The sequence below is a fragment of the Corylus avellana genome, chromosome ca1 (assembly GCF_901000735.1).
Source record: "Corylus avellana chromosome ca1, CavTom2PMs-1.0".
NCBI lineage: Eukaryota > Viridiplantae > Streptophyta > Magnoliopsida > Fagales > Betulaceae > Corylus > Corylus avellana.
In genome coordinates, this window is record NC_081541.1 from 25,228,619 (window position 1) to 25,238,716 (window position 10,098).

At 31.9% G+C, this 10,098-nt stretch overlaps 1 protein-coding gene across 1 annotated transcript in view; it reads right to left on the minus strand.

The window, feature by feature from the left end:
• The window catches only part of LOC132168078 (uncharacterized), a 4,850-nt gene extending 1,986 nt beyond the window's left edge, over positions 1 to 2,864 (minus strand). The window contains exons 1-3 of the mRNA XM_059579154.1: positions 2,691 to 2,864; positions 1,341 to 1,984; positions 4 to 296 (exon numbers count right to left, since the gene is read on the minus strand). Coding sequence (XP_059435137.1) covers positions 4 to 296; positions 1,341 to 1,984; positions 2,691 to 2,864 — 1,111 coding nt within the window. The remainder of the gene's footprint in view (positions 1 to 3; positions 297 to 1,340; positions 1,985 to 2,690) is intronic.
• Between the last annotated feature and the right edge of the window lie 7,234 nt (positions 2,865 to 10,098).

The window sequence follows — 10,098 nt, forward strand, 5'->3', positions numbered from 1 at the left end:
CATAGCCTGGATATATGATATCATCGAATGACAAAGTCATCTTTTCACCTCCTAATAGAGGCACTGGAACTGAGCAACCAGTGAGAGCCTTCACCAAAGGGATCTCAATTCCTATTTCCAAATCGTCACCTTTCCTCCTAAACAAAGGGTGTGTTTTTTCATCAATGGAGAAGATTATATCAGCAGGGAGATACCCTGGTTTTTCATCACCCTTTCCCTCAAATGTTACCTTGGTTCCCTCCCTCCATCCTGGTTTCACTTTGATCTTCACTATCTCCTCTTCTTGGATGATTATCCTGCCATTTGGTACAATATTAATGTCAATTCAGACAAAATATATGTTTCACTTTGGCTGCTATCATCCTTGGTATCAACAAAAAAGTGACATGTCTTTTGTTGTTCTAAGCGCCTCTTTTGTTGACAATATCCCATTACTTTTGAAATGGGTTTTTTTTTTTTTTTTTTAACCCAAGGGGATTGTGTTGCTAGTCATTGTAGTTCTTAGAGAAGAAGCCTAGTTTTCATGAAATAGGTCCTGAATTCCATCTACAGCCAATCTTTCACCACCCATTTGTAAAGTTTTCATGAATAAAAGGGTGGTAAAGTAGAAATAGTAGAGCATGCTTTCCATTTCATGATAAAGATTTAAGGTTAACTTGGGTTTGCGAATTTAAAAAGTGCAATTTAAAAATAGTGATTTGAAAATGTGATTTTTTTAAATGCAATTAAGCATTTGGCCAAGTTGTAGCTTGATCTTTAAAATTGTAGTTTAACTTTTAAAATTGTACGTTTTCAAAAAAAATACCCTCTAACCTTTGATTTGAAAACGCAGATTTTCTAAAAATGTGATCACAAACGATCCATTTTCTGCTATTTGATTTAAAATCGCACTTTTTGCCTATGAAATCGCAATGTCAAACACACCTTTAAAGTTAGCGCATTTAACAATAAACATGATGCCAATTTTGAAAAGTCTTTTAAAAAATTTAAATAATGTGACATCATATACATCATTAAATACACTAACTTTAAATCAAAACAGTGGAATGGATAATATCTATTTCATTTGGAATAAAAAATATCCTTATCCAACTAGAAAGGAGACAACCAAAAGGGATTCCTTAGGTCCCGTGCTTCATAAAGCATCAAGTCTAAAATTCGACTTCCCTTAAGTGCAAATAATTTCTTGGAGTCACACTCACGAACAAAAACCCGAGCTTTATATCCTACTCGAGTGTGGAGAGGGGGTGTTATGCATGATGTCCCGCTAAGATGCCCTAATTAAAAATTTAAACAAAAAAAAAAAAAGAAAAGAAAAAAATTAAGGAAGATTAACAAACCCATTGTTGGTGATGACATCTCTTGTGATCATGATCTTCTTGACACATCCTTCAGACAACTCCTCAAGCGTGCACTTGAGCTTCTTCTCCACTGCCGGAGGTTTTCGCCGCGCAGTTGATTGCGAGAATATGATAGGGGTGGTGGACCTTCGGCCCACATCTTTTAATAGTGAAGCTTCCGTTTCCGATGAGCTCCTTCTACTCCTAGCACTTCTTGATTGAGAGCCTTCGGCTTCTGTGTGCGAAGAGAAAATAGGTGTTTTGATTTCTGGGGGTAAAAAGGGAAAGGATATTTCGGTTTCTGAGTTGCTTCTTCTGCTCATAAGGCTCGATAGCGTGGTGGTGCTCTGCCCGCTTGAGCCGTTCGTCCAGGAGCGTGGGCTCGCCGGCGTCGGCGTAAGCGTTTTACTTCTTCTACTCCCATTCCTTGATAAAAAGGAACCGGTAAACGGAATTTCGGTTTCGGAGTTGCTTCTTCTGCCCATAAGTTTGGATAGTGGGGTGGTGCTCCGCCGGCTTGCACTGTGCGGCCGGGAGTGTGGGCTTGGCGTTTTACTTCTACTCGCACTCCTTGATGTAAATGACGCGCAGCGCGTGAAGTATAAGCTATCATCAATGTCTTCATCCTTTTTTCCATGGATTACCTATATTTGGAACACAAGTCCAAATTGAAAAACATGTAAAAACCCTACATAATTAATATAAGTAACGTTATTTAATATAATAACTCTTATACGATGATTATCATATAGTTGGAATTACGTGACAGTTGTGTAGCAATAGCCGTTTTCAATTAACATACGGGGAAACCACATTTACCTTGACATGTAAAAAAAAAAAAATTACTACCTTTTTTGTAATGTTCTTCATTTACCCTTTTTAATTATAATCATTTTTGTAATGTTCCCACAATTTATGATTGGTTTCCAATGTCATTCTACGGCTCAAAACCACAAAAATACCTCAGTAAGATTTTAAAAAAAAAATAATCAAAAAATCAAAAAATTTAACTTTATTTTTATCATTGTTGATCGCATAAAAGATATAGATTGGAACGACATTGCACCAAAAAAAAATGCTTCTTAAGGTACCCTGATAAATATGAATTTGGCGTAGATGTTGTAACGATCTCGATTTAATTGTAAGTTTTTTATAAAAAATAGAGTAAAATTAAATCTCAATCGTTGAAAAAATTATAAAGCTAAATAGGTTAAAGAAAAGAAAAAAATCATTATGGGATATATGTTTTCATTAGAAAATCTGTGTTGATATATATCAAAACAGATTGAAATATCATGTTGCATGGATCAATTTTGCATGAAAAAAAAAAAAAAAAATGTTGGCGTTTACCGTGAACTCTTCATCAGCGCCGACGGATTTGGCATCGTGATGGAATTTTTTGGTGGGACTCTTATCGGGAAGCCATTTCATGAAGAGGGATTTGTATGCTTTGCATATATCTTTCGAGATTCCCACCACACTGTAGAGATCAGGACTCGTGTGTGAACGTGGAGGATCTCCCATGAAAAATGAAAAAGAAAAAAAGAAATAGATCGTGATGGAGAAGATGGAACAGAGAAGAAAGGTTAAAAATGGAAATTAAGAGATTATGAGAGGAAACAAAACATGAGAAAGCGTGTTGTAAGGGGGTTTTATAGGGGGAAAATCTGTTTGTTGTGAGATGGATGGGTCAGGTAAATTTGTTTCTCGATAAGGTTTTTCTTACACTAGTATTTGCTATTTTTAGAGACCGTTGGATTAGTCTATCTGTTCCGGGCACTACCCTTATATATATATATTGCCTTGGCAATCAATGAATCATGCATTTTCTGACCAATCAAATTTGTTGAATTTTACCCTGTTGGAACCAATTTTTAATTTTTAATTTTTAATTTTAATTAATACGTGTGAATTCTTGCAACAAGGTTTTTTAGTTTCCTATTTACCTACAAATAGGAGAAAAAAATTGTCATGGTCTCCACCCACTATCTTCTATAACAAGCCTAGAAAATTCTAGAAAATTCTTTTATTATTATTATTATTAAAAATTATGAATAACACTAATGGTAGGCCAAAACCAGTCTTATATTATGTTTAAAGATGTCCAGGGCATCAAGCAAAATTACAAAATTATGCTTGTTTAAAAATGGTCACAACTTTGCTCGACCGAGAATTGCAATAAGCTTTTTGTCCCATACTTGTCGCATTCTCACTCGAGCTACCAACGAGCAAACTTTATGTTTGTGATTTGTAACATCTCGTTCGAGCAATTGTAGGGTAAAAGACTAAAGGACATTTATTGTAATGTCCCGACCTAAATCGGTCGATGAAATACTCGTATATTTCATGTGACATTACTACTTTTACTGTTAATTTCATGTGACATTACTACTTTTACTTAACAGTGCCTCATAAATTAACTCATATTTTCTTTCTTTAATTTGAAACCTCAAACTCGTCTTTATAAATGTAAATTAAACACGAGAGCATGTAAACTGAACTTTTTATTTTTAACCACAACTAGGTAATTAGCAAATCTACTCCAATTAGATCCGACTTTTCTTTTTCTTTTTCTTTTTTTATCTTGCTCTAATATTAGTATATCAGATAATCTTAGCAAGACAGTTATTAGGATGGCAATTCCTGAGAATAAACTTAATGGTAAGGTATCAAAAATAATTGGATTTTAAAATTAAGGAGCGTTATAAAGCAACAAGATTGATTGTTTATCAACTTGAACTAATAGATCTATTCTTCAGCATTCTAGACGATGGAAAGGAAGAATGGGTGAATAGAATTATTAATGACATATGAGTAATTGCTGAAAATTGGGATATTTTTAGTTTGTATTTTGTTTAAATTTTTTTAATTAAGAACGGGTTAAGATGTTTGGTGAGCTTTTAGTGGTTTTGTTTATTTTGTAATTTTTTTTTTTTTTTTTTTTTTTTTGTTCTTTTCTAATTGAAGAGGGAAAAGAGGTCTAAAAGGTGTATATTCTCATGTCATGTCCCATCTGAAAACCTAAAAGGTGTATATTCTCATGTCCCATCTTATTGCAATATTTTAATATGACATGAAATTTGTTCAAATAGGGTTTTGAATTTGACAAAACACACGCTACAAAAATTAAGTTCATTAGCCGCAAGAAAATGTCGTCACTAAATCAATAGAAATGACACGTCGATGCTAAAGTAGTAGACACTAAAAGTCCAATGCTAATGATTATTAACAGCAACCAAGGACGGACGGGGGGAGGGGATTGATATTGGCCATGTCTCCTCCGCAATTCTTAACAACAAATAAGTTCAAAAAATAAAATCAGTGGCCCTTAGTAGCTTTTTTTTTTTTTTTCTTTTTTTAACTTTGGCCCCTACTCATAATAGTTTTTGACTCCATCCCTAGCAGCAACCCTTGTGTGTCGCCACTAATAATCGTCGCTAATAATATTTTTTCTCTACGCGAAAAGAAATAGAACTAAAACCATATGTCCAACCACTTTAGAGATTTGCACCACTAATGGTTAAATACTCTCTTATCATCCATATGTATATGAAAGATCCAAAATAAGTTTAGTACAGATCAGACCAAAGACCTGGTTTCCATTTTAAAAAAAAAAAAAAAAAAAAAACCCGCTTCTACCGAGGCCCAAAGATAGCCTAAATGAAAGGCCCATTATTACTAGGGCCCAACAGGAGGCTCTATAATGCCTATAGCTATAAGCTTTCTCTCCACACACTTTTTTCTTTTTTCTTTTTTTTCTTTTTTCTTTTTTCTTTTTTCTTTTTTTCAGGATAGGAGAGAAATGTTCTCTCGCATTTTCCATTATTTTTTTCCTCCATATCAAAAATACTAATTTGGGTGTCGGAGTGCCTTCGGTCTCATCACCAAAAGCCTACTGACGGCCCTCTTCTTGTTTTGCATGAGAAAATCAGCTTAGTCTGGGCATGACAAATTTATGATATAACAGTTTACTTTTTCAACTTAAAGGGAACATTTTTTAGAACATAAAATTTGATATTGAGTTGCTTCTACTTTGATGCCAATATAGCACTTGAACATGTTTTTCTCGGATGTTTAATACCTAAATTCTGATGCAAATTTTCCTCAAAATTGTTATTTTGAGGATCAAGCATTATTGGCTAGCTACTTGAGATACCCTGAAATAGAGCTTTGTAAGCACTTATTTTTAGGTTGATTTTGACCATTGATTTGACCGTATTATGATATATCCAAATAAATATTATTCCTAAAATTATTTTTATATCAAGTATGCGCGTTAGATTAATTTTAAATACTCAATTTTTATTTTACTCCCATATAACTGAGCTTACTGTAACAATGTCTATCAACTTTTTTTTTCTTTTTATTTTTTTATAAAGGTTAATCTTGTGATTTATGTACGTTGTACCATCAACCCAATTATATAGAGTGACTTTTGAAATCAATTGGCATTTTGCTCTAAATACCCAACTTCTTCGGTAGTAGTACATTTTTTTGTCTACTAAGGATCCAAAAATAAAAACAAAGTAAGATAGCTTTGTCTAGATGATGTAGATTAGTGCATTTATAGATGTTGATTTAATTATCCATTTAGGCGTAAAATATGTTAATTGAGATGGGATAAATTGTGAGAGTTGGAGTTTAAACTTATGAACTTTTCTTTAATATTATATTAAATCATCCACTATTCTAAAAAGTTAAGTTGATAAGAAGATGTGAATATAATTATCTAATTTACATTTTAACAACTATTGTTGGATATTGAGCCTACGAGAGGAAAAGCGAGAGAGGCCAGCTTTAAACGAAACCCATTATGGGGCTCGAGACGCTGAACAAACAACTCAATGCAGAGCAAGAAATCCACCTCATTGGCAAATCAAACCCAAATCAACTTATATTTACACAAGAGAATGCACCACTAACTTAAGCATCAGAGTTATTTTTCACTAACTCACACTAACAAGTTCTTTTGCTTACATCTCTTTGTCCTCTTGCATGTTATCGCATCTCGGAGCTTACCAATTGAAAACTGCATCAACAACTATCATATGCATTTAACAAGTCAATGCTACTTAAATTTCTTCAAGCATTTCGTCCCCTAGCCTTCAAAATAAAGGAACTTAGTAAAATCCAATTTGCTATAGTTGGCCTAAGGTCTTTTTCATCTTGTAGACCCTCAAGCAATGGTTTTGGACATCTTTGAAATAAATTAATTAATTAATTAAATAAAAAAAATAAAAAAAAGGTAATGTTTTGTACTATTTATGATGGAAGACAAAAATGAGAAAGGCACTTTAAAGTCACCCACAACAAAAAGAAGTCTTCCACTGAATTTGATCCATGCCCCAATGGTAAAAAGAAACTAAGGGAGAGATTTTCCAACAAGATTTCATTTGGTCAAACAAGTTAGGTGTCCAAGAAGCATGGAATCTTAGGAAGACAACGACATCGTTTCCTTTCATGGTTTTGGTGTCAAAGATCACTTTTTGCACCTTCTTTTTCTCTTCAAGATGTTTGACTAGGTATCGGATAAGCTCTTCTAGTTATTTTTTATTTTATTTTTTTGATAACAAGATTCCTTGTTATTAAACAGTTGAAAATAACACAAAAATTCAAATATAATAAGCGAAGAAGAGTGTTGTGAGGCATATTACTCGGATAGATAGACTCCGCAACTTATTTCTTAAACTGTCCAAATTTTTATGTTACCCGTAAGGATTTTGATCTTGCTAAATTCAGTATGAATATTCTTGGGATAAGTTAAGGGTCCGTTTGAAATTGCGGTTTCAATAAGTGCAATTTTAAAAATAATATTTTTAAAGATAACATTTTTGAAATTGCTACTTTTTTAAAATCGTAAAGGCGTTTGGTAAAACATGTTAAAAAAATACTTTTTTATTAAATATTTGTTATGTGAATTCATGATTTTAGTTTAAATTCACATTTTTTTTTTCAAATAAGCACCCCCTAACTTGCTTATTGAAATCGCCGATTTTTTTCCTATTTTAAATTAAGTGTTTTTTAAATCGTAATGTCAAATACCTTACGTTTTACGATATCTTGTAAAAGCAAAATCACAATCTCAAATACACCTTAAGTCATCTCCCTTTCGGTTTTGAGACACACGTTTAGTGCGCAATCATAGGAAACAAAGGGTACCAACATTAGTCCTTTTTAGAGAAATTTTGACAACCCTAAAATTTGTTTAAAATTTTTAGAAAAGTATTATTTTTATATTGTGGCCGTCAACTATTTAATCTTTCACTCCCATTACTCTTATGTCAAATTTTTTTTTTTTTAAAAAAAAAAAAAAAATGCCCTTTTTCCATTTCATTACAATATCATCTCATTCCCTTTTTCCATTTCATTGCCAAACACAGCCGAAAAGAATTTAAATGAGTGCAGTCAATTTGGAAAATGCGATGCTGTAATGTGATGATGGGTCCTGATTCCAGAACATGACCTTCACCTAGCCTGCTAGCCTGCCAACTACTTTTTATTTTTTTATTTTCTTAATAATGGGGCCCTCGAAAACTAACTAATGATATTTGGGCCGACAATTGACTGGATCTTTATGAAAAAACAAAAAAGGTTTATCTATGTCAGCATCCCATCACAATTGCTTCATTGGTCTACCAAATAGATGGGCCTCGTTTGGACACTAATTTATTTTATTTTTAATTTAAAAAATTAGATGAAAATTTAAAAGCATATATATATATATATATATATATATATAATTAACACTCTCGCACAAATTTTAAAGCACTCAAAATATCCATTAATGTTTTTTTTTTTTTTTCTAATTAAAATGATAAAGCGGTGATTAACTGTGGTTATTTTATTTTGGTATGACCATAGTAGTTAATACATATTCGTTGGAAATTACTAAAGAGAGACCTAGACAACAAAAAATTATAGGCACTCTCTCAAGACCAATTAAACCATAGTATAACCTAACCCCACTATAACATTAGTAAAATTCAACATGGCTAATACTAAAAAAAATGAATAATTCTCATTTTAAATTTTGAAGTCGCTCCCAAATGGCAAATACAGACCTGACTGATTGAGATCCCCTCAAATTTTCTAAATATATTTTCACATTTTAAGATTTTCATTTAACGGTCTGAAGAAATTCAAAAGTTTGTATGTTACTGAGGTAATTAATAATTAGTTTTCAGCATGTCAAATTTACTTGCCTCAGTAACACAAACTTATAAATTTGTTTAGACCATTAGATAAAATTGAGAACTCAAATTTTAAATATATGAAAATCTCATATTTTTAAAAAAATTTAAGAGAATTCAAGTTCGTACCTAAACACAAGATTTTCTTAGAGACCACTAAACCACAACGATGGATTGGTCCATAACTAGTGTTTTGTGCATGTCATATGGGGGTTGATATTATTCGCCCCTAAATATTATTCACTTCTTTTTTCAAAAAAAATCAACATAAAAATATTTTCATTTTTTATATTACATCATACATTTTTTATATCACATTATTTACTTTTTACTATTATTCAAATAAATAAAAATCACTATAAAACAAATTTTTTAACTTTTCAATACCACTTTTTCACTTTTCTATACCAATAATTAGTCTCATTTTTTTTTTTTTTTGCAATATCATTACCAATCATTCCTTCAACCTAGTTTAATAAGTGGCAAGTGTCATCTCTCACGTGTTTTCTTTCTGGACAAAAATTTCCTCTAAACTAGTTTGGGGGAAATATCCTCCAAACCATTTAAAATGGTGTAAAATGTATATAAACATTTATAATATTAGTCTAAGTTAGTAAACTGATATTAATGACTTTAAGAATTCAATGTGCATTTTAAATGTTTATAGACACTTTGCACGTTTTTAAATGGGTTGGAGGAAATTTTTGTCATTTCTTTAATATTTTAACAATCATTTATTGTCATTCCCCTAATCTAAGAACCATTAATTTTTTAGAAATCTAAAAATGTTGAAGGACACTTGTTACTTATTATAATGGACAAAGTTTTCCTTCAAACTAGGTTGGAGGAATTTCCTTTCAACCTAGTATATAAAAGTGACATGTGTCTATTGAACATATGAGATGCATATGTTTTTTTAATAGTTGGGACAAAGTTGAAATAAATTTTATTAAAAAAACATGTGCATCTAACATATTATTAAAAAAAGTGACACATGTCACTTTTATACATTAGGTTGAAAGAAGTTTCCTCAACCCAATTTGGAGGAAAACTTTACCATATTATAATAGGTCGAAGGAAATTTCTTTCACAAGCCGGTGTCCTTTTTTTTTACCAAAAACTAAACCGTATTTAAACATGGTGCGGTGTTTACCAAACAAGGCTTAAGTTTGCCAAAATTATTCTTTTGCTCTTCCGAAAACATGCCAAACTTATCCTTCTTCCACCTTATATTTATTTCTTCATTTAAATATCGTTCTGGATCAGTCTGCCACGTACACACGCATACTCGCTACATCCCCCACACGCATTTGCCAACCATCACAATTCACAGCCCTCCGATCAATATATTATATACTTATTGTTTTTTATTGTTTTTCTTAAACTCAAAGTCTGAAATTAGTTGAGACTTGAGAGCGAAGTTTTATAGCAGATATTATATAACTTTATTTAATATTTACTTAATAAGGTTAATTGGCGTGTTATTTTTAATTAACTTTTTGATTAATTCTTGTTAAATAAATTCAAAATTGATTTGAGCTTGGGCGATCTTAAAAATGAAAATGTGG